The sequence below is a fragment of the Mus musculus genome, chromosome 10 (assembly GCF_000001635.26).
Source record: "Mus musculus strain C57BL/6J chromosome 10, GRCm38.p6 C57BL/6J".
NCBI classification, from domain to species: Eukaryota; Metazoa; Chordata; class Mammalia; order Rodentia; family Muridae; genus Mus; species Mus musculus.
In genome coordinates, this window is record NC_000076.6 from 61,877,439 (window position 1) to 61,902,181 (window position 24,743).

The following is a 24,743-nucleotide window of genomic DNA, read 5'->3' on the forward strand; positions in this document are numbered from 1 at the left end:
AAAGACTCAGGGATGCTGGGCTCTGAAGTCTGCCTCCATCCTAGGTCCTGGGTGCAGATAAACCACTGTGTTCTTAAACATGCCAGCTACTTCATGGCTCTCTGCTCTTCCTCAGTGCAAAGCCATAGTTATACCTCCATGAGCCGCTTTACTGTCCCCATGTCCCGGTGCTGGATCCCCCACCCAGCAGAGACCACTTTGTATCCTGAACCCCTAGTGATGGAACCCAGGCCTTCATGCATGCTAGGCAATTGTTTTACTCTTGAGTTAGACTTTTAATTCTGAGACAGGGTCTCACTAAGCCATGCAGGCTCACTCTGTAGCCCAGACAGGATCGTGATCCTCCTGCCTTAGCCACTTTGCACTCAGCATCTGTAGACACACTCACACCTGTCTCTGACAGACATTGCACGCTCACCCTCCTAGAGCCAAGTGCTTGAGTTCTACAGAAGGCCTCATCGTTATGTCCAGACACCAAATATATCCTCTTCCACCCTGGCCGGCTCAGGGTGTCTGAGGGGTCCAGCCAGCACAGGCAGGTCTGCTCTGTGGCCAGCAGAGGGCGCAGGAGGACCTACTCTGAACTTCGCCATCTTGGCCACAGTGGTGTTAAAAAAGTCCCCTCAGGGTCCTAGGTGGCACGCATCTCTAGAGGAGCAGGTCCCCTGATAACAGTCCCCTGGACTCCACAATGCTGACCCAGCTAGAAGTCCCTAGACAGGGTCCCCTGGTATGTGCAGGGATGCTGGAAGGAAGTTACCTTGGGAGGTCCTGGCTATTCAGAGGCTTCGGTTTGTCTCTCTTCCCTTCTGGTTTTTGTTGGTTCCTTAGCTTTCTGCAAGGTCTCTGAACTCCCTTCTATCTCCCCCGTGTGGAGCCGGGCTAGGTGTCAGGGTGACTGTTTTCCTCTCTGAGTCCGTGCTGCAGAGTGAGCTCAGCCTAGATCTATTCTGTACCCCCTGGTCCTCCCCCCGCCCCCTGCATGGTTCTCGGGAGGCAGACGAGCCAGAACTGGAGTGGAGATGCTCGGCCCATAGTTCCAGATAAAGGGCTCTCTTTGGGGAGTCTTAGCCTTAGGTGAAACACAGAAGCCTAGGAGGAGTCCTCCATAGGATGGCCGATCTCCCCTACTCCTGCCCCCATCCCCCTCGGTTGATCTTGGCCTCAGGGCCTCAGGGCTTGCTGCCCTCCTGGCCTTTTGCTGGGTAGGAAGCAGGGGCGCCTGGCTGACCCCACACCAAGGCTCTCTCCACTCTCATTAGCCTCACTACTCAGTTCCAGCCTAGGGGCTTGCCCTGCCTTGACCTCTGGATAGACCAGAGAGCACTGCTTTGTGGATGGAGGTGAGGTACCCTTCAGGACCCAAGACACTATCTCAGAAGTTGGAACAGGGGCTGGTGTGGCCATGAATGAAGGAAGGCAACACATGGAAGCTGTGGTGTGCCTCTGTGAGATCTAGGGCCTTCCCTTCTATTGCCCTCTCTAGGTTTTCAGTTCCAAAGGCGCAGGTGGACCTGTGCTCAGTTTGGCCTGATGGCTGGGTACCATGCTTTGCTTTGTGGCTTGGATCTCTCACCTATCCAAGCGTACCAGAGTGGCTCTGATCCCTGTCTGCCTCTGCCTTCCCAGTGGGGATACTAGAGGCTCAGGTGAGGGGAAGGGCTCTCCACAGCTCCTCTGGACCACCTTGTGGCTGGGCAAGTGGGTGCTCCAAGTATCCCAAAGGGTCATAGCCCCTCTGTCCAGCATATGAGGGCACAAGACGTGACTCCCAGGCAGTCAGACACCTTTGGGGAAGATACTGGCTCTTTAACACAAGTGACAAGAAACAATGAACAGAAACCTTCTGTGGTGGGGAGGGGGTGGGAGGAGGGGGGACACTGCTGTCACTGTGGCTCAGGAGACAAATGGGTGGAAGGGGCTGTACTAAATGAACTTGAAGGCCTGTCCCAGCTCCTAGAGCCCCTTCATGTGTCCCTACTCCCAATATCAACAGGTCCCGTGTCCTTTGAAGTTTCTTAGTGGGAGGACTCAGCCTTTCTAGAGATGACAGGATGGCACAAGCTTGGCCGGTAGGTGTGGCCTCCTAATTGGTGATTTACTGTTTGTTGAACAAGCTGCACAGGGACTTGGCAAGAGGTCTGTCTGGAAGGAGTAGGGGTGGGGCTTCCATGTCAGCTCCGCAGCCAAGTAAAGGGCCCCCGGCAGGCTGTGGAGATGAATGGGTTTCCCTGACTTGAGGCCAGGGCTCTACTACAAGGGGTCAGTGAAACACCATCTTTGTTCTCTGCAGGGGGTGGGAGATTGCCTGGCAGAGTGTCTGAGAGGGCTGGGAAGTTCTACTCTGGGTTGGGGGAGCTAGAGGGACAAGGATAGGAGACACAACATTTTGTCCCAGGCAAGAGCTCTTGGTCTGTCCTTCCTGGAAAAAGGAGAGTGAGTTCCTGCTTCCCTGCCCAGAAGCAAGGACCGGAACCCTGGAAATCCTAGGTCCTCCGGTAATTAGGGCTGGCAGGAAGTGATCCAGGGAATTCCTGGGTCCGGTGCCCCACTGAAGGCTTGGGGCTTTGGAAGGACGGCTGGCTTGTAATCGAAATTTGAGATCTGTTGATATGTACTCAGGCTCAAGGAAGAAGTCAGTTCTCATTAGTCTGTGGTCTCTGGAGGGCAGAGCAGAGCCCAGAGGTCACGGGGTGGGGGCTGGGGTCGGGCCAGTCCTTCCCCCCACCCCCCAGGCCACAGATCTGGGGCTCTTGTCTCCCTGGTCTTATCTGCATCCTTTTCAGGGGTCTGAATGTCCTCACTGGGACTTCCCAACATCGACAGAAAATCCTGAGTGCCTCCTGTTGCTTGGAAATGACACAGGGAAGTTGGGTCACTTGGACCCTCTGTGAGCCAGGGGGTCACAGGGATCTGTCAGGAGTAGCTAAGGTCCGAGATAGGCTGTTTTAGAAGCAAGCACCTGCTCAGCTATCGAGGGCCACTCCACTGGGCAAAGTATGCTCTCAATTCATCTAAATGAGTTACCTGTGCACCTACATTCTCTGACCTGCAAGGCTTTGGAGTCAGACAGAGCAGGTGTAACCACCTCCCAACTCTGGGCTAGGGGAGACAAACTTGAGATCCACACTTTGCTAGAAAAAAACAAAACACAAAAAACCTTTCTGAGGGGGACTTGACCAGAAGACAATACAATGCTAGGTTCAACCCCTGGCACCACATAACCTGGGTGTGGGGGTGCACCGCTCTAATCCCAGCACTTGGGAAGTCAGAAGGAGCAGCTGTTCAAAGCCATCCTCAACTACCAAACGTGTTTAAGGTAAGCCTGGGCTCAGAAAAGGGGGCGGGGCCTAAGGGGATGCCTGTGGAGTTGTCTGGTACCCTGTTCCGGCTTGTAGGAGGTTCATGGACTATGAGTCGTATACACAGCAGAAACTGGATCCTGGTTCGAGAGTACTTTTCCTGGGAGGGGGGCCTTCCAGCACGTGGGCAAAACTGTCAATCAAGGCAAGACCTTTGAGTGAACTCATCTTGCAAGTAGCCTAGCTGCCTGCACCTGCCCTTCAAGGGAGATGGGGGTCATTAAAGGAAACTGAACATCGTAAACAAAACAAAACAATGTTGCTCCTCATTCCACAAAACTCTGGCTCCTTCAGAATGTGTGTCATAGGTTGTGGTCCTCTACAAAAACAAAAAAACCTCTGCAGATACTAACTCTGGTGCACTAGGATTCTCCCTCCCATCAGGTTTGTCCACCCACAATGAACTGAAGGAGACCCAAAGTTGTGATTTGTGGTGTTTGAGACAATGTTTTGCATTGTACAGTATAGTTAAGGTAGATGTTCGCCATAAACCTGGGTTAAGCAGGTACCACACAGGTATATAAATACATGGAAAGTCTAGGCAGGAGGGTTGGTCCCTGGGCAGGTGTTCGGGATGCACAAAGGTGCTAACCACCCTGGGTTTTGAGCTCGAGGAGCCAATAGACAAGCCAGACGACTGGCTGGCCTGGCTAAGTGGACACTAGATCCAGCGAGTGGGGGTGATGGAGGGAGTGTCTCCTTCTCGGACTTCATAGGCTGAGAAATTAAACTCCACCTCGTGTGCCACGCCCGGGAGACAGAGCAAGAGAAGCTCATGTGGCAGGTCCACCTGCTACACTGAGGATGCCTGCCCCCTCCACCTTTTACTGTGACCACGATGGGGCGGCTACATAGCTGTCTCACCTCAGTGTGACCATCACTGGTCGTCCCCCCTTCCACCCGGGGTGGGTGGGAAACATGCACCCATGTCCATTCCTCCTCCAAATTAATACAGGTTGATGAGACCTCCCTCACCATCTGTGCAACTTTAGGTGAAGTGCTAATGGTCTCTCTGCCCTGGTTGCATTAAGGATGGAGTGAGACGGGTACCATTGCATGCTGGCTAAACTAAGACATGAAGCATGGCTGTGCTCGCTTGACTTTGGGTAAATGAGTGACAAGCGTCTGACGTCAGGACTGTGAAGGAAGCATGTGTCTGTCCCCTTTTGGGGGACCCCTCTGCTAGTGGGCTAGGGTGCACTGAGGGGTCGGTGATAGGACGAGGGGAAGAGGGGGAGAGGCATAGATGTGGGGTACTGAAGCTACCAGGGAGGTTGTTGGGAGGGGTGAAGGCCCTGAGAGGTAGAAGGGGAGGCTATGGCCTTGGCTATTAGAAACTATGAGAAGAGACTTCTGGAGAGGGGCAGAGAGGCGTGGCCTAGCAAAGAGAGGCGTAGCCTAGCAAAGAGAGGAGGGGTAAGGGGCTCAGCAGGAGGGATGGGCTGAGTGGGCTGCCCCTGAGTTCTATAGTAGAGGAGGCTCTGACTGTCCTAGATGTAGGATGAAAAGATGGGGCCTGAGGTGCCAAGGCACTACGGCTCACAAAGCTCTAAACGGCCTTCAGGGGATGCATGTGGTCATTCTGTGCCCAGGAAGCCATGGCTTCCCTGAGCAAGAAGGGATTGCAACCTCAACTCCTGTAGACCAGCCTAGGCCAGTAGCTCCAGGCCTCCGGCTCTCTCTCTCTCTCTGGCTCCTGGCCTTAGGAAGTCACTGATAGAGTTAGAACTGCTCTTTCAGGAGGGCCACATTGGAGTCCTGTTCTCCTGACAGGCAGAATACTCTGCTTGAGCCCACCTGCCTCCTCCTCCCTAGGGGCCGTTTTATCCTCAGTGGTCCTGCACTGATCCTCTGTAAATGCAGGGATGCCTGGATTGAATGAACCTTGCTATCACCTGCTCACACTGAGGACGATAGGATGGTGATGCGCACGGGTCCAGTATCAGGACACCCTAGTCTACAGCTGGGCCCTCTCCAGCCACAGGACAACAGTTCCCTGGACTGTTTTTTTGAGGTACTGGACTTCTGGTTTGCAGCAGAGGCAGATGTCACCCTTCACATCACAGTCCCAGCCAAGGGCACCTCCGTGACCCTGGGGACTCCTCTGCCATGGCCTCTGCCTCTTCACAGCATGAAAGCCAATCTGACTACTAATGGGAAAACCGACTGCATCAGGAGGCAGTAAATTTTGTGAGACCGGGTGAGAGAATGGAAGCAACCGTGGGGGCTATAATTTCCACTTCCTGACACAGCACAAGCCTCTCTCTCAGTTTATGCAGAACTAATTAAAGATCTCTCAGGTCTCACCGTTTTCCCCCACCAGGCACCCATAAAACACCACAGCAATGGCAGCCACCAGAACCCAGAGAGTGAGGTGTGTGCTCCTGGCTGAGTGAGTCTCTTTCCAAGACCCCTGCCCCAACCCCACCCCACCCCCGCCCATACCTTTCTTTCCTGCCGAATTTCCCATTCGGGAGGGTTCTAAAAGGTGCTGGAGCTTTCTAGCCAGTGACTAGGATCCTTATCACACTGGTACCGTGAGAAGGACCCAGACCTGACTTGAATTCTTGTTCTGACTTCTCCTAGCTGAGACTTGGGTGAGCCTCGGTTTCCCCATTTGCTCAGTGGAAGCAAATTTCAGCAGCCCCAGAGGTTATAGGATTAGAAACAGTTCAGGCTGTGTTACAGGACAATGCTTGGCCCACACCTGGCATTCAGTAAGCACGAGCTGCCGTTGAAAGTACTACACTCTTACGGTTATTACAGTGACCACTTCCCAGCCTTGGCTCAAATGGTTTCCTTGTCTAAAATGCTATTTCCTCCCGGATTTGCTGAAGGACCACAGAGACTGACCAAAAATGTCCACAAAGCTTTTCTACCCCTTCAATCAAGCAGTCAGAATCAGATCTCTTCCCATGCAGGTAACTTGGCTGTGTGACCCATTTGAGCAGCAGGTTCTTACGTGAGGACACTGGATTTTTATATCAAATCACTTGTACTTGAACCTGCCCACCTCAAAGGCTGTCCTGGGCCTACCTGGCTGTGGGGAAGCCCGTCCAGCCTCCTGGATGCTGAAAGGCACCTGGAGAGCAGAACCCACAAGCCAGCACTACCCACAGGACTGAATAGGCTATCACTGGCCTTCTAGCTGTCATATGATAAGCCCCCTACTCCTGTAAACCCAGGTAGAACTGCAGAACCCTAAGCTACACCAATCCACAGGAACATAAGAAATAATCTTGATTTTTAAGCCAGCTAATTAAAGATACTTTGTTATGCAGCACTAGCTAGCTGATACACAGGCCTAGTCACATGGTTGAGCTCTTGGCTGTTTTCTCCCAGGAAGCTCCTTCAACTCTTCCCACTTGGGGTCTATCTTTCTACCCTGCCTTCAGCAAGCTTTGTAGTGGTAGCACTTAACAGTTTTCGTTTTGTTTTGTTTTGGTTTTTTGCCAGTAAGGCAGTCTGTGCAGGAATGCTTGACTGTCTGGCCTGAGAACTGTCTAAAAGCAAGGAGGGTTAGGTCTGTCTCTGTCCCCTCCAGGTTTTAGCATGGAGCTTGTGGTAGAGGGAGCCCAGTATTCTGGCTCACCCAGTCCAGATACCAGACCCAGCCACCCAGATCAGTAAGAGAGAACTTTTTTACTTGAGATTGGATTGGGCCACCAACCTGCCAAAGCTCTGTCTCATCAATTCCCATTTGTTCCTGAGTGTTAAGACAGCCTTATAAACAAACATGGAGAGTCACATGGCTGGCACAGGGGTGAACATACACCATTCTCCACTCAGCCCTGATCTGTGTGCACCCCTGTAATGAGGCTCCTCTTGGGATCCCCAAGGAAAAGGTAGTGCCTTCCCCTCCCCCTCCTGCTTACCTTGCGGCCATGATAGCCCTGGATCCCTGGGTCTCCCTGAGGGGAAAAAAGAAAAAGAAAAGCCAAATGGTTTTTCCATGCTAGACCAGCTGGTTCTCTTTACTATGCAATACCACCTTCTGCCTCCCCATGACACTCCCGTTCCCTGGAGGTCCCTTAGACCCAGCTATTTCTGCAACAACAGCCCCTGCCACCCCCCCCCCCCGCCCCAGCCATCCAAGGTCCCCAGTAGTTCTGATGGCTGAAGAGTGCAGGGAAGGGGTCAGCTTGTTAGAGACCCAGAATATCCAGTTTGGGTTTTAGCAAACAGTCCTCTCTGAGGCCCCTCCCCAGCTCTGCCTCTGCGTCTATAAAGTGCTTTACATCCTTTGGTCTCTAGGGTTTCTGACTTCAAAGCGAGGGCGTCTTTGTCATCATGGGCTTCCAGGCAAAATTTCACAAGAGATCAGATCACTTTGGATTTTTTTTTTTTCTGTATTTCACAGTTTGGGGACACTGTGACCATGTCATGGCCTCTGTCTGCCTTGTGTTTTCAGATAGAACACAAACTCTCAGGCAGGCAAAATTGTGCTTTCTTCTTTTCTTTTTCTTTCTTAGATTCCTCCCCTCCCCAACTAAAGACAGGGTCTCGTGTAGCCCAGGCTGGCCCTCTGGCTTGTTATACAGCTACAAGTAACCTTGAACTTCTGCTCTTCTTGCCTCCACTTTCTGAGTATAGGGTATACACCATCATACTTTACGAAACGCTGGGGATTCAAACCCAGGGCCTCATGTAGCCTAGGCAAACACTGAACCACTATATCTCAGTATGGTTGTACTTCCTATGCCAACCATGGCACTTGCTCAGCCAGCCTGCACACCTAATGTAACCAAGAACGAGGTCCCATTAGGACCAAAACAGTTCATCAGAGGAGATGGTGTTTTAGAAATGGACCACTTTTAATCTATCACTCTGCTTCAGTCCCTCTGAACTCCCTGCTCAGCTGACATCACCACTCAGGCAAGCACTTACCTTTGGTCCAGGAGGCCCCGGTAAACCCTGTGGAAGCAAGTGAGTGGGGGAGGTTAGTCATGTTCACAGTGGAGGCTGGAGCAGAGAGCCCCCCCCCATAGTTCCAGGATGCTCTGGAGAGTCACTGAAACATGGGGAGGGCATATGGGGACAACAGGCTAACATCCCTGATTGGAGCCATGTGGGTACTGTGGGCAACTCTGCTGTGCTCACCCACTGGAAAGTAGGTCAGTGGCCTAGGGCTAAATTGGCAATGTGGCTTTCCCCATGTACCTCCTAATTGAGGACCCTTGCTGGAAAGCTGACTTTACCCAGCAAGGCTCCGAACCCCTGGAGAAGAGCTCGACGGGCCCCTCTCCTTGGTGGTAACCTCAGCAGCTGTCCATGGTAAGCTGGTGTGGGCACAGGGGCCTGCGGGTGCCAAGGGAGAGGCCAGGGGTAGTGGGATACTGTGGTCTTGAGCGGAGGTCTGGGCAATAAGCATGGGATGGAGCAAACCATGAAGCTTAGGACTAGTCTGTCTTAACTGGTGTAAATATAAACAGACTAAGAAGAAACAAACGAACAAACGAACAAAAGCCCGGCTAACTGCCAAGCAGGGAGTGAGAGCCCAGTACTGGGTCGGAGGGCAGTAGTTGGCACTTTGAAAGCTTGGTTTTGCTCGGTTTTCTAAATTGATTTCCTTTCAGTTTTTCTACTTTCCCATTTACCGACTAATAGAGGCAAGACTAACCTTCCCCCTGGAGTCTTGTGAGGGAAATTTCTGTAAATCAGCCCTTTGGGGACTAAGTGTAGCCAGTTTTGAGCAACACAGGTTGTCACTACAGTACAGCCCCCCCTGGCTGAACCAGAGATTACGGTGGCCAGAGGTGGCGTCCAGTTCACAGGGACCCTTCATGATGGCTAAAGGTCAGAGCAGCTGAGGGACCTGGACATGAACTTGAGTAATTATCAGAGACATTACGTGCACAACTATTTCTATGCTGTTGTGGCTGTGGAGGACATGGTCTTGGCCAGAGTTTGCAAAATGAATGAGTTGAGGGTTGCTCTGTCACTGGAAGAGGGTGTCTATGGCACCTGTCCCCAGCAGTAGCTGCCAATCCTCAGGTCCCAGAATGCAGGACCCCACTGACTTGGCAGTTTGCCTCAAAGGTGGCCCAGTAGCATGGATCCTGCATTTACCTTGATAGACACAGTCATCAGAGGCCACGCCCCCTTGAACCTTTCCAGAATCCATTGCCCTGATTCCCGTTTTCCTAAACCAGGGCCCCGGGACAGCAGCCAAAGTCCCTTGAGAGTTCTCCCAAGTACTCTGCAGTGACTTAAGGTGGTAGCTTATTAGACTGCCTCCCGGAGGCCATGACTGACACAGCCCTGCAGGTTTGCTGGTAGAGGTGGGATGGCCAACAGGTGGGTAGAGTCTCAGGCATTGATAGCTTTTCTTGCTCAGTGTTCAGGCCCTTGACAAAATGAGTCTGTCACTGGGATGCTATTCAAGGTTTAGAGAGTTCTGGAGACGTGTAGAGAGCAAATCTTGAAGAAGAGAGGGAGGGATACTTACAGGTGGCCCTATAGGCCCTGGCAGTCCTGGGTGTCCCAGAGGGCCACTTGGTCCTGGGGGGCCCGGTGGCCCTGGAGGGCCTTGGATGCCAGTCTGACTTTGTTCCCCCTGAAGTTGGAGAAATATGCATTAGAGAGAAGATCTGGGAGCAGCAGTCACACTGCCCCCTGTGCCATGCATCTGCTGAGGCCTCTGTGGAACCTGCTTGGAAAGGCGGTGGGGGTGGTGGGGCGGTGATCGGATGACGATGCTGTGGTGACAGTGACGGTGAATGCATGCAGGGGCTAATGGCAGCAGGAAGAGGACCAAGGCATTGAGTGGCTGAGCTGTGAGGGCTTCTAGGGGACATGGTCGCCAGGGTAGGGGGCCTGGCAGCAGTGGCAGAGATGGTCAGTGAGTGAGAGACAAGCCACACCCCTAGCCTAGCCCAGTGCCAGAGCTCAGCCCAGGTGGTCTGCACCCCGCCTCTCTCTCTCTTAATGTAGCAAGTCTATCATCCCCCACCCCCCACCTCAGCCCCAGGCCTCCCAGCTACAGACAGGATGGAAGCACAGGGTCCCTGTTTCCTGACTCAGTGTTTGCTGGTTTTGATTATCTGTTCCAGGGGATCATGAGACCCTCGGTCAAAGGCCACTGAGTTTCATTTGGCCTACTGCTCACTGGAACAGGGCTCATCAGCCAACTCCCTGCATTTTGGAAGTGGTCTCCAGCACCATCTGCTAAGCACGTCAGCTCTTACACAAGCTTCCCCTTTCTGCTAACCTGAGACCATCTTGCATAACGTGTACAATCAATACAGAGTTATCACTAGGAGATGGGTAAGCCATCTCATGTCCCGTGATGGCTGGTGGTATGAAACCCTTACTCCTCAGAGAGTCTGTAGCAGGCATGAGGTCGACTCCTGCTGGCTCTGCTTTGGAAGCCAGATCAGGGCAGTACAGAAAATCCTGGCATGGCAGACTCAGACATGGCAACAGGTGGTGGCCAGATCTACGTCCCGACCCTCTAGGGCAGTGGTTCTCAACCTGTGGGTCAGGATCCCTTTGGGATCAAATGACCCTTTCATAGGAGTCGCCTAAGACTATCTGCACAGCAGCCATTTACGTTACAATTCATCTTAGCAAAATTACAGTTATGAAGTAGCAACGAAAATAATTTTATGGTTGGGGGGTCACCATCACAGGAGGAACTTTATTAATAAGTAATCGGAGCATTGGGAACATTGAGAACCACTGCTATAGAGTTTTCCTCTACCAACTGGAAATGAAAACTATGGCCCACAGGGAGCTGGTATACAGCTTGTGCAATTGATCATGCATGGTTCTTGTGTGTATGTATGTGCACATATGTATGTATGTATGCACACATGTGTGTGTATGTATGTGACGTGTATGTTTGTGTGTGTCAGACATCAGTCTTGGGTGTCCTTCCTCAGGGGCTGTTGTCATTTCTTTTGAGACAGGGTCTCTCTATGGGACCTGGAGATCACCAGTTAAGCCAAGGTGGCTTGGCCAGAATTCCCCAGGGATTCCCCAGTCTTCCCTATCCTAGGACTTCATTTACCAGCATGTGTCTAGGGATCCAAACGTGGCTCTTCCTGCTTGTCTGACAAGCAATTTACCAACTGAGCCACCCCTTACAACCCATCAGGCAGAGTTCTCACAGCAAGGTCTCACCAATAAATGTCCAACAAACAGTGGCTGATGCAAGCAGGGCTAGACAGTAGCTGTGTGGAGAGGGCGTGTTTAGAAGTAGCACCTCAGCTTCCCTAAAAGCAGGGTCTGTCTGCAGCAGGATGAGTAGCAGTCAGCAGGCCTGGCCAGCTAGCAGCCTCCTGAGCAGCCCTCGGAGCCCTTAGAGGCTCTCGAGGATTTGGTGGGTAATGCGATCCTTAGCCCACAGGAATGGGTCGAATGCTTAATAGGCTGCACGTGTACCATGTGACTCTATTTTTAGCTGCTCGTTGGTGTGAGTTTTCGGTTTTATTCAGTCAGGTACATGAGTATCCATGCTCCTGAGCTATGGGACTCCCCAGGCAAGTAGCTCAAGACCCTGCCACTCCCAGCAACCTGGGCCCTGGGGACACCTGGGCCATAGAAGGCAGATAACAAGTAAGACAGGCAGGCCCTGGCCTCACGTGACTTCAGATGGTAGAGACAAAGCTGCGTTGTCCCTGGGGACCTGTTCCTGGCCAACCCTCCTTGGAGGCAGCAAGGCAGGAAGATAGGAAAGTAGGCGTTGGCCTGTTGGTTGTGGGTCAAGCTGCTGTACCTACACCCTCCTTCCTCACACCCACCTAATGTGTGGTCAGTTAGCAGTCTGTGTGTCTACGCTTGAACAGAGAGTGTGAGCGCAGACACCAGAGACCTGGCTCTCAAGTCCACGGCTCTAGCTACTCCTGTAACTTTGGGGAAATCATTCTTCGAGCCTCAATTTTATCACAGTCACTGTGCCTGTTCTTATTTTACAGAGCTGAGGCACAGTGGGAACAGACAGCGAACCTGGGTGTAAGTCCTTACTCTTCTGTTTATGGGCTGTGGCCTCGGGCAACATACCGAACCCTTCTGAGCCTTTATTTCTGCATCTGTGCAAGAAAGCTGGTGGCGCTTGACTCATGACCCACTGAAAGACTTCAAGTTGGCCTGCAAAATGGGTGTCAGAAAGCCTATAGTTGCGTCATGTTGTGATGAGGCCTGTGTGTTATGTATGCCCACATTTACTAACTTACTGTAACTGTTAGAAGCAGGTTCTGGCATGATGGAAAAACCCAGCTGGCCTGTCGGGACCCCAGATTGTGCCAAGCCCATGGGGAAGCCCCATTGGTATCTACCTGAAAGGTCCGCCTTTTAATGACTGGGGGTGGAGCCAGCCGCACTGAATTGAGTAGAGGCAACAGCTGAGGAAAGATAGAAGTTGGAAGGCCAGAGGGCAAAGGCCAGAGGTCGCAGGTATTCAGAATGATGCAGGAAGTCACCAAGAAGGCCAAGTGGAGAGAAGAGAAGAAGAAGAGGAGCGGTCAGTGTAAACATGGCAGTAGGATAGATTGGGGGAAGGCCACCCCGGAGGCTCAGCTCAAGGGGCAAGACACCACAATGCTGATCTCGCCTTAGGCTCTCTTAGAAGTGTCCTTCCTCAGCTCTGGAGACTGGTTAGCAGCCCCTGTGAGTTCCAGAAGCAGGGCTCTCCCTGGCCAAGCTCACTGCGGAAGCCATGCCAGTCTGCTCAGGCCATGTGATATGCCACCCAACACTGCACTGCCCCACCCGGGCCTGCTGGGTGGACAGCGGCTACTGGGCTGAGCCTTGAGAGCCACAGGATGAGCTAAATTGGTGCGTGGAGCCAGGCTGGCGTGTGGTCCCCTGTGGGTTCCTTTTTGGTGGGACTAAAAAAGGCTGATGTCAGCGAATCTGAGGCCATGGTCAAGGGAGGCGAAGCCTGGCTCCCGGGGGCTGAGTTGGCCGAGGGTGCGGCTTGTGTGGCACACTCAAAAGTGCTGCTGAGGCTTCACTCTGGGGCTGGCACACTCAGTAAAGATGCCTTGGGAATGGCCAACCACTTCTAGGGAGGACAGGCAGCTTGCGATCACAACAGCCTTTTCATTTGGGGTAATTTCTGCTGCTTCTTGTCTCATCTGGTAGGCAGATCTTGAAGGTTAGAATCCATATGAAGACAAAGACCCGTGTTTAAGGCCCCTCAGTTCACCAGAGGCCTTGGGAGGGTTGGATGTTAAGGATTGCCATCCATCTCTGATGAGAACACACTCAGCAGAGAATTAGGGGCCCATCTGGGGGCCCTCCTAAGGTTCTTCCTGCTACACCCTCTAGGGACAGCTGCCACACACTGAGCCATGCAGAGCCCCGTCCTCCCACGCTGGGGCCCAGAGATGTGCCATGTTGAGCTCTGTGTCCAGGAAGCGTCTCAGCCAAGAGGGGGCTGGAGCCCATCGAGAACCGACAAACCTTTAGGGACATTATCGGGTTGGAGCGCAGAGCTGCTAGCATGCCGCCTGGGTACTCCTGGTTTGGAAGGCAGCAGAGACGGAGTCACATGGATCAAGAGAAAGCCCACAGGCCCTCCTAGTAACCCTGCCTGATAACAGGGGACTTCCCACTCATTGTCTAGCCCTTTCCTTTCCTGCTAGACAAGAGGTAGGGATTAGCCAGGCTCTTTGGAGACCAGTCAATGCTCCCCCCTCTGCCTACCCACCCCTCCCCACTCCCCACTCCGCCTATCCCTCCTCCCGCCTACCCAAACAAGTAACCTGCTACTCATAGTGTCTTCTAAATCAGCTTGCCTGCCGGTTGGGTATTTAAATCTTCCATCCCTGCCTGAATGCAGTCCTCAGACTCCGCTTCTGGACCCTTCTATCACTGTCTCCTTCTCTGTTCTCTCGTGCAGAGTTGAGGGGCAGAGATCCCTCTCTCCCCGACCTGAGCATTTCTACTGGCTGGGTGGCACACTGCAGAAGCTCCAGCAGTTGTATTGTCGCTGTGCTGGGCTGGTGGGGATGGGGGTAGGGTGGGGCGTAGGGGTGGGGGATGGGGGTAGGGTGGGGCGTAGAGGTGGGGGATGGGGGTGAGCGTAGGGGTGGGGGATGGGGGTGGGGGTGAGCGTAGGGGTGGGGGATGCTGTATTTCTTTTGGATAATAAAACCACCTTGTGAGACTATCATTTCAAATAAACACAGCTGGCTTTCTGGTGCTGTATCAGATCGGGCTGGTGGGAATAGCAGAGTCCTGCAGCCCTGAAGCATACCCCACTGACAAACCAGCTCTGCCTGTGAGGCTGCTGGTCTGGGCCTCTTATACACCAAACCTAGCATAGCCTCTCTCTGATCCAAGGACCCAGATGTCAGGGACTGGCATGGGTTTCTGTGTTCTCAGAGGCTGGGCAGAGGCTGGGCATAGTAGCCACACCATCCCAGAGACCATGAAAAGTCAAATACATTGTGAGCCTGGTTTGTGTTGAGGTAGGGGTGGAGTGGAGTGAGGGTTGGTGGTGGTCTGTGATGAGCTCCACCCCTAAGCTCTACCCTGCCCAGCTGTAATGGCAGCCAGGACAACAGATTGTGTGTGTGTGGTATACTGAGGTCCCTAGAGCTGGAAGGGCCACCTAAGATGCTCTTCTTCATACTTGCTGCCCAGACCTGAGCATGATACATGTGGTCTTCAGGTTGTTTCACTGAAGCTTCAGGAAGGAATCAGGGAAGGGCTCTGTCCCTCTCTGTCCCCAGCAAGAGCGCTGCTGTCAAGTGCACAAGTGAACCTTGAGGCAGGCTTCCTGTGTTCCTAACAGGCAAGATGTACACTGCCCCAAACCTCCTGGAGATCTGGGGCATCTGAAACCACGACTAACTCAGAAGTTCCTCCTATTTGTTCAGAACTGCCCCCCCCCCCCATGACATACACATCACACACAGGGCAGAGGCAACACACAGACCCATGCACCCCTCCCGACCAACAGAGGGCAAAGCAACACACACACATTTAAGTGACTCTCGGACACTTGTTCAGCAGACAAGGCCAAAAGAGGCCAGCTCCTTGCAAATGGACACAATGATCTCCAGATGAGCAGACTTCACCTTACACACAGTGTAGCAGGTTCCTCCCCCAACTCCCTGACCCTCAACTCTCCTATCCTCCAACCCTGGTAGTGGCTGGGCTTCAGGATAGCCCATAGAACACCCTTGGCTTGAAGTATCACTTACCCTGTGTGGGTACTCTCCACACTGACCCTAGGGGGGAGAGAGAAGGGGAGCGGTGTTAGGCATTTATTAGGGGGATCTGTATACCCATATCGTACCATGTATTTCCTCACTGGATGATACCACTGCTCTGCCTTGAGCACTCTGAGGCAGATGAAGTGGTCCCCCCTCCCTTGCCTCTAGTAGGCAATAGGATGAACTCCCTAGGGCCTGCCCAGAGGATGTGCCATGGGGTGCAGGAGTAGGACCCACCCACCACATGCCACCTGCCATGATGGTAGCATTAGGAATTATATCCAGCTCCGTGTTCAGCCCAACCCCTTGGGTTAGAGAGGAGTCTTGATGGGGTCAACAGACTCTAAGATGGCTTGTGGCTAGCAGGGCTCTCTGGAAATACCTCCCCTATGCCAACAGTCCCAGGCTCCTGTACCACTGCCCAGGGGTAAAGCTACCAATCTTGGCCAGAAAGTGAACAACAGATCATGGAGGAGGTTATATGTAAGTCCATTTCTCAGAGTGAAGGGCCCCTGCAGGACGGCAGGTGGAGAGGACCAAACTGCACGAGGGTCTTCAAACTCAAGACTAACAGGTGAGGAAATGTCATTGTTTTTCTCTTACATACTGGGTTACATACTCTAGGGTTTCTGTAAAACTCAGGTCTGGGGACTGGAGAGATGGCTCAGTGGTTAAGAGCACTGGCTATTCTTCCAGAGGTCCTGAGTTTGATTCCCAGCAACCACATGGTGCCTCACGACCATCTATAATGGGATCTGATGCCCTCTTCTGGCACCCAGGTACCCAGATATGCAGAGAGAGCACTCATTTGCATAAAATAAACAAGTACATCTTTCGGAAAAACAAAAACCAAAGAACAAAACCTCAGGTCTGCAAATGCCCACCATGGCCCCTGTCTGGCCACTGTGACCCCTTTCTGCCTGACAGGAAACCTCAGTGGCACTTACCTTTTCTCCCTTTTGTCCCTGAGGTCCCTACAAAGAGAAGGAAATGACTGTCAGGGCTCAAATTCCAGGCCACATGGTCCCCAACCTCCCTGCTGGGGACAAGGAAGGGAGTTACAAACCGGTTGTCCTCGAGGACCCACCAGGCCCTGTGGGAGAAAAAAAAAAAAAAACACAGGTGTCAGTGGGTGGGTAAATCACAGACACATACCTGGATGGGTTGGGGACAGATCCTGGGCTTCTTAGAGCTTCCCAGAATGTCCCAAAGCCTTACAGGTCACAGTGGCCTATGTCCAACTCATCCAAGATGGGATGACCCTCTACGCCAAGCCTCAGTGGGTGTGGCCAGTCGCTCCCTGACCCCCTCAGCTTTTCCTCCAGTCACTGATGTCTCAAAGACCCCTGTACATGGGAGGCTTGGGTGTTGGGGTGTTTTGCTCTGAAGGACCTTACATCCTTCACTTGGGATCCCCAGAGACCCCAGCATAGCCTGCCTCCTGTTCTCCTGGCCACTGAACCAGAAAGGTTTGGGGGGCATGGGTGGGGTAGGCTAGTGCTGAAGACACACTGTGTGAGGCCTGTGGTAAAGACAGGAAGCTGGATTGGATCCCCTAATCCATGGTTTGAGCTCCCTGGAAGGCATAAGGGGACTTGGCATTGCTGTCGAGGTTGTCGTATCCTTTGGTTCTAGGGAGTAGGGTTGAGTGTCTGGTAAGCTTTCAGGAGAAAGCCCTGGTTAAGGAGGCCCATACTGATGTACAGGACAGAAGCATGTGTGGGTTGGCCCTTCGAGGGAAGGCTCTGCAGACCTTTACTGGGCCAGAGGAGAAAGAGGCTGGCATCACCTCTGCCTCCCAGTGCCAAGAGAACAGCAGTGTTCACACACAGCTCAGGGTGAGGCCACGAAAGGCTAGTCTTTTCCAGTCTAACACATTGTAAATCTGAACCCTTGCCTGAGCTTCTGAGGCAGCTCAGAACCCTATGCTGGTCTGTGAGGAACCTCCAGAGTGCCGGTCTCTGGGCCTCTGGGTATCTGGATGTGTGGCCTCAGTATGGCAAGATGTAGAAAAGGCTCCTCCCCCTGCTTCCGACTCATAACTGGATCTACCTTGAAACTAGGAAACTCTGAGCGGGCTCCCAGTGGCTGGGCTGGAGAGTCCTAGGACAGCTCAGGGGAAGGCACTGTGGAAAAGTAAAAGGCCACCTAGGACTGGCACCACCCCACCCCGACCTGGAGAGTGTTCTATCATCACGTTGGAAAAGGCTTGCCTGATACCTTGGATGTCTCCTGTGCAGGAGAGAAAAGGCTTGCCACGTCTCCCTGTATGGAATGAGGATCTAGGGCCTGCTGATAGTGACAGGCAGGCTGACAAGGCTGGTCCCCTACCTATCGAGTGAAGGAAAGGAAGTAGAGGGGCTTACCATCTCCCCTTTAGGTCCGGGGTGGCCCTGGAAGGAAAAGGGTTTCATGTACGTTGTTTCAACATCTAGTCCCTCACCCTGCCTGCTCTAGCACGCTCCTCCCTAATCTCTGCAGTTAGGTTCTCTCCTCTCTCACATGGTCACATGGTCACTTCTCACTCAGACCCTAACCTGTAGGTTGGATGAGCCAGGGACAGGCCCATTTCCCCTTTCACTTTCCCAACTGCACTAGTGGTCACCTGCTCTTCAAAGGTGAGCAGAGGTGATGGTGTCTCCCTCAACTCCAGCTACATACACTCCATATACCCAGGACAGCTTGTGGGGGCAATACCTGGCCTTGTGGTGAGAAAATATGGCCACTATAGTCTCTGGGCTACATGTGGCTTGCTGGGCAGGTGGCTAGGTCCTCGCCTGAGATGACAACCCCTATCTGAAGAAGAGTTGAGAGATGTACATTACATCTCCAGTGCTTGCACTTTTGGGTACTCCAAGATGTTTGGAGAGGCAGCCATCTTCTAATATCTATGAAAATGCTAGGACCAGGACACCAAGGTTAAAGGGGTATAGTGACCAGAGGGGAACCCAGGTATGCATGTGGAGCCTCGAATGTTGAGGGAACTCCAAATTTGAGGAGAATAGGAGGTAGCTTGGCACTTCAGTGACAGCCTGTCCTAGTCCACCTTGCTGCTGTTCCTGCTGCTTCCTTGCCCTTCCCAACTCCTGATCTCACGGAGCCACTCAGAGCCACCAAAGTCTATGGGTGACTTTTGCTCCGGACACTGGGTATCCAACTTGACTATAGTGATTGCCTGCTTGAGGTCAGGGGTGACTTATTCAAATAGCTCCTCCTCCCCTTCCCATTAGCAATGCCATCCTGGGCAGTTTTCTTTCTATAGAAAATATCTTTCAGTAATCCAGAGTGGAGGAGGACCAGAAGCCCCAGGTGAGTAGGCTGGTCAGAGGAGGGACAGAGCCCATCTCAAGGGTCTACTTACGCCAAGAGTCCACTTACCGGCCTGCCGTCAAGACCAATGGGACCCTGCAAATAAAAAGGCCAGATGCAAAACCCAAGCTTCCTAGGATCCCCATACAGAAGGCAGCATGGGCACAGAATTTATCTATTCATCCATCCATCCATCTGTCCATCCATCCATCCATCCTCCATCTTCCCTTCCTTCCTTTTCTTTTTTTGTTTGTTTTTCAAGACAAGGTTTCTCTGTGTAGCCCTAGCTGTCCTGGAATTCCTCTGTAGACCAGGCTGGCCTTGAGCTCAGAGCTTCACCTGCCTCTGCCTCCCAAGTGCTGGGATTAAAGACGTGCACCACCACCTCCTGGCCCCACAGTGTTTCTTGAAAGCTAATGTTGGTCAGCACTGAAGCAGCTGCTTCCCTGGTCCCACTCCAAACAATCTAGGCTCCATTGGCACGAGTTAAAGGACACTCTAGTGGCTACAGTGGCCATTATACTACTGCTTCCATGACAGGCCTCTCTTCAGATCCTGACCAGAGGTCAGTCAGCTCACTTTCTAGACCCACCATATGTTTGCATCCTGGTGTCAAACGGGATCTATCAGTTGTAAGCTCACTCACTCCTGCCTGGCCATCACTATCTATCTATAGGGCTGTCTCTGTCCTAAGCCCAGCCCTAAGCTACTGGCCCATGAAAGGTTATAGAGTGAGTGGGGTCCTTAGAGGCTAGGGATCAGGAGGGAAAATGTAGCCTCAGAGATTGTCTTGGTGATACACTTTAACCTAACCAGGCTCAGGACCTACCTATCTCTGCTAACTTAAACCCTCTGCACTTACCGGGAATCCAGGGAAACCTCGGGTACCAGGCTGGCCCTGAAAAGAACAGAGCATTGAGGATGAGGGAGGAGGGGTGGAGCCAAGCCCATCCCTGACTGTGTTGTCACCTGTGAGCTGGCTAGGATGGAGAGGACAGAAAGGGATAATGTAGCAGAGCTTCTGCAGGGACCAGGCTGGAGAGAGGGATGCAAACAGCCTGTATTCTTTGAGCCTACTTCTAGAAGTGGCTTGGGATGTCTCCTCTAAGCCTCTGCTGTCTGCCCGGGGATAGTGGCTCACCCACTTTTCCTGAAGGACATGCCAGCTCTCATCTTAGGATACCCTCAGTTTACATGGCAGAGTCTCTTTGCAAGTATGGATGGTTGAATCTGGCAGGCTGAGTTCTAATCCTGCCTCCATCAACAACTGTGTAACACTAAGCCATTATCCAAACTCCCCACACCTCAACTTCCCCATCCCTAGAGTGGGAATAATGATGTAATCTCATCGGGTCACGGAACTACCATCAATTACGCTTATAATATCTTTGGAAATAGAAGCTCCACCATTGGGCTGTGCTGAATTAAGATGACCAGAGGGGGTACCAGAAGCCAGCCAGATCACTTATATTTATTGTACGCATGAGCATACATGTTCCTGTGTGTGTGCCCATGTATATGTAGGTATGAGCCTAGAGGTCAGAGTCCAACGCCTAATGCGTATTCTACTGTTCTCCTTGTAAGTTTTAAGGACAGGGTGCCTGTCTCTTTCCTGGACCCAGAGCTCACTGATTTGGCTGGGCTAGCCAATGAGTTCTGGGGATCTTCCTGTCTCCATCTCCGGTGCTGTGGTCAACTTGACATGTGCGCGCTGGAGACCTGAACTGAACGCTCACTGTTAGCTTCTACTCACTAAGCCATTTCCCCAGGGTGTCTTGGGATCCACAGGTGTCTTAATTAAGGTCTGGAACAAGGTCCCTTTCAGGGGACAATTTCTCTGGACTTACATGCTGTGACCCTGAAATATTTTCAGGCTCCCTGGATCCTTTCTGGATCCTATCTACACAGAATCTATGTCACCCTTCTGGTCAGGTGGCATAGGACCTTTTGCCATGTCAGGGTAGGGTGCTGGTCCACAGGGAAACTAGCTAAAGTCAGCTGCAGGCTCAGGATGGACCTGTGGCAAGTGTCCCAAGGCAAGAGAGCGGAGACACCACTCATATGTCAGAGGGCTCTGGCCTCTCTCCTCTCAAGGATAAGTGGTGCTAAGAATAGGCCTAAGGAGAAACCCGGAAACCATTGCAATGTAATCTCCGAGACCTCCCAATGTAAACTCTCTGTAACTGCTCTGGACACGGAGAGGCCCGAGGAAGAGGTCAGGAGAGAAGGGTTCCGAGAAGCATCTTCCTAGTCATCTTGGCTGATATTTACGTGGCTAAGATAATCACACGGTCCACTAATTACAGTGCCTGCTCCGGTAAGCAGGGTGCATCCTTACAAGCCAGGGCCAAGTCCGGGACTAACCGGGGCTTTTTCAAGGCTGGGGAGTTGGGGGCCGGGATGCTGTCATCAACCACAGGGACATGGGATTCTGCTTCCTGGAGAGGTTGGGGAGAAGGCAGTTGGGGAATCTTATATCGGGACTGTAATTTACATCTCAATTTATGCTGAGCTTATGGCCTCTTCCCATGCTCACTGGTCAAGCTGATTCCAGGCTGGGGAGCTGGCTGTTTGAGGCAACCTACTATTATGGTGTATATTTAATATGCTATACTAGTATTATGTATTATTTATATAACAGTGCCTTGTGTATAGAGTATAAACAGGCAGATATATTTGAGACAGGATCTATGTTGTTCAGGCTGGCCCTGAGCTCCTGAGCTCAAGTGATCCTCCGGCCGCAGCCTCCTGAGTAGCTAGGGTGGTAGGCAATGTCTGGCTTTTCCTATTCTTCTCTGTTAGGTTTTCTTTTCTGATCCAGTTTGATTACTGCTGTCTGCTAAGAACAGCTCCTTGCAGAGGCTAGCCAACTATCTCAGGCTAACTCACCATTTGTCTTTGAAGGGTTCATAACATATTTTCACTCCTCTAGGATGGTCATGTTTATACACACAAACTTTCCCTGGGGCTTTTGGGTTTTCTGCCATGTTCAAAGGGGACCTTCTCTCTGGGAGTTATAAAACAGTTGCTCATATTATGCCCCTATTGTTTATGGCTTCATGTTTGACATCTTAGTCTTCTGTTGCTATTCTTTTCTTTTGTTTTGGTTTGGTTTTCAGAGACAGGGTCTCACGTAGCTCAAGTTGCCTGGAACCAACTATATAGCTGGGGCTGGTCTTGAACTCCTGACCCTCCTGCCTCCATCTCCCAAGCACTGACATTATAGGTACACACCACCACTTCCAGATTACACCTGAGTATCTTATTCATTGACAACCTGTCTTGATAGAATGGGTGGATAGATTCAGGATCCTGATGAGCCACCTCCCCAGGCCTCCATTCTTTCTGTTTGCAAGCAACGGATGGCCTGAACTTGATCCCTGGAACCCGTGTAAAGGTGGAAGGGGAGAGAGGATTCCATGACACTGTCCTCTGACCTCCATATGCATACATCATGGCAGGCGCACGCGCGCGCGTGTACACACACACACACACACACACACACACACACACACACACACCATACATAGAATCAAACCTTCCACTTGCCATCCCCCCCCCCCCCCCCCAGGCCCTGTCCCATTCCAGAACAATCTGCCTTTCTCTTTCTCCTGGTTTCTCTTTGTTTGGTTTTGTCTTCGTGTAGCCCTGGCTATCCTGAAACTGGCTCTGTAGCTCTAACTGAGAGATCCGCCTGCCTCTGCCTCTTGAGTGCTGGGATTGAAGGCGTGAGCCACCACCACCTGGTTTTCTTTCTCCTATCCAATGAAGCTTTTCTCACAAACCATCTTCCTACTGGTGTCTGGCTTTGTTTCTGGTCCTTCTCTTCTGATCTGTTTGTCTTGGTTGCCCTGTTCTTTTTCCTAGCAGAGTCATGAACTTACTTCTTTCCTGAAAGAAGTTCAGCATTGGACTGAACAAGTCAAAAGCATTCACCAGGACGAGACACACATTACATTGGGTAAAGGATTATTTATATGAAAAAGGAAAATAAACTCACCCCTTCATTTCTGAAATCCATCTTGCTCTAAGGCACCTCCCTCCCCTGGCAGAACCTGCTCCTCCTCAGCAGGGCACTGCCATACACTGTGTGACTTAGAAGTGTGGGGTATCCAAGGTGACTTCTCTTTTCTAAAACAATTTTTTTTTTTTTTTGGAGACAGGGTTTCTCTGTATAGCCCTGGCTGTCCTAGAACTCACTCTGTAGACCAGGAGGTTGGCCTCAAACTCAGAAATCTGCCTGCCTCTGCCTCCCAAGTGCTGGGATTAAAGATGTACGCCACCACTACCCGGCTCTAAAATTCATTTTTATGGTCACCAAAACTCACCTATGGCCACCTCCAAATGGTGTGCATGCACTCGAACACACACACACATGCATACTTGTGCACACACACAAACCTGTGCACATAAGGCACACTTGCATACTTGCACACTCGCACACATGCACACGCACCCACAAACACAAGAACACAATAGATGTATATCTCTTGGCCCTGGGCATATAAACAGCACTCACAAGTTACTTCCATTCACTGTGTTCCTGCTGAGCACAGGCAGCAGCCTCTCTCTAAGCTGCATACCGATGTCCCTCATGGACACAACACAACCCACGGCCCCGTATGCCTAGGGATACAGGTCTGAATAGCTTGCCAGGTCCGTCACACAAAGCCCTCGCAGGCCTTTCCAGTCTCACCCTTGCTGTCTGGTCTAGACCTTTCCAGGTGCTTCTCCCGATTAAGGAGCTGGGCACCCCTCCTGACCCTCTTTCTTGGGTGGGCTCTGACCTTGAAAGCATCCCTTCCTCCTGCAGCCTCTCTGTCCAGACATGGTGTGAGCCCAGTGCTTCCCTTCCGCCATGTCCCCACTACTCCTTGTCACCGCACCCATTATCTGTACTGTCACAGCCAATGAGGTTGCCATCATGGGCCTGGATTGCAAAGAGTTATGTTTGTATCATCTCCCTCGTGCCTGGAAGCCTCTAGGTTGTTGGTAAGGGTCAGATCTCTCCTATTGGTCTCTGAAGAACAGCTGGGGGGGGGCATGCAGATGTCCCGGGGGGGTGTGGACATGCAGATGTCCCTAGCTTAGCCGTGACCTGCCTAGTGCCCCCTTGGGGTCCAGCATCCCACTCTGTTCAATGGGGCTCCCCTGAGGACACCTAGACACTGGGTCCCAACCACTTGTGCCACTGGAATGGGAGTCAACCTTGTCCAAGTACCTGGATGGCCCCTGTTGCTTGGATTATTGATCAGGCTCCAGGATAGTGGGCAGGTGGCCCTTAAGGATGACAACGCTGACTCTGCTGAGCAATCGTTAGTCTCAGCTAGGGTGCACTGTCCAGCTGCTACGGAGGGCTTGCCTACTTGACTTCAGCTCTTACTGTCAAGTAGACCTTTTGTTTGCCTATCTCCCATTCCCACCAGGCTGAGGCAGCAGGGGCAACTGAGAGGTAACTTGGTGTCACTCAGCTAGGGTGGCTTGACCATCTGGGTGATGATCGGTGGCCATTGTCAGAGGACTCTGGGCACGGTCAGGACACCTAGTGTCATGAGTCACTGTAGACACCAACTAGGGCTACTGGGACAAAATTGCACTGGTAATCAAAATAGGCGTGAGATTCCCAGGTTCCTCCTGTGGTGTGCTGGGGAGCGGGGGCAGGGGGACCCCTGCCCTTGCTGGAGGTCTAGCTTGTAATTAGTGCCCGTCACTGTGACTTCCTGGTCCTCTACTCCAACCATTCTTGACCTGTGGGTTATGAACCCTTGGGGTCACATATAGGTATCTTGTATGTCAGATATTTACATTAAGATTCATAACTAGCAAAATTGCAGTCATGAAGTAGCAGCAAAAATAATTTTATGGTTGGAGGATAAGCACACCATGAGGACCTGCACTAAAGGGT

General features: G+C 52.1%; 1 protein-coding gene across 27 annotated transcripts in view; it reads right to left on the minus strand.

The window, feature by feature from the left end:
• The window catches only part of Col13a1 (collagen, type XIII, alpha 1), a 140,973-nt gene that overhangs the window by 39,205 nt on the left and 77,025 nt on the right, over nucleotides 1–24,743 (minus strand). For 15 of the 27 annotated variants that reach the window (XM_011243342.2, XM_011243339.2, XM_011243333.2 and 12 more), the window contains 10 exons: nucleotides 19,701–19,736; nucleotides 18,908–18,934; nucleotides 17,896–17,922; nucleotides 16,596–16,622; nucleotides 16,477–16,503; nucleotides 15,518–15,544; nucleotides 12,641–12,706; nucleotides 9,811–9,918; nucleotides 8,250–8,276; nucleotides 7,238–7,273 (listed from right to left, as the gene is read on the minus strand). In XM_011243342.2, coding sequence (XP_011241644.1) covers nucleotides 7,238–7,273; nucleotides 8,250–8,276; nucleotides 9,811–9,918; nucleotides 12,641–12,706; nucleotides 15,518–15,544; nucleotides 16,477–16,503; nucleotides 16,596–16,622; nucleotides 17,896–17,922; nucleotides 18,908–18,934; nucleotides 19,701–19,736 — 408 coding nt within the window. Of the gene's footprint in view, nucleotides 1–7,237; nucleotides 7,274–8,249; nucleotides 8,277–9,810; nucleotides 9,919–12,640; nucleotides 12,707–13,769; nucleotides 13,827–15,517; nucleotides 15,545–16,476; nucleotides 16,504–16,595; nucleotides 16,623–17,895; nucleotides 17,923–18,907; nucleotides 18,935–19,700; nucleotides 19,737–24,743 lie in introns of all 27 variants that reach the window. The other 12 variants (NM_001304757.1, XM_006513170.3, XM_030244858.1 and 9 more) reach the window with 4 other exon arrangements.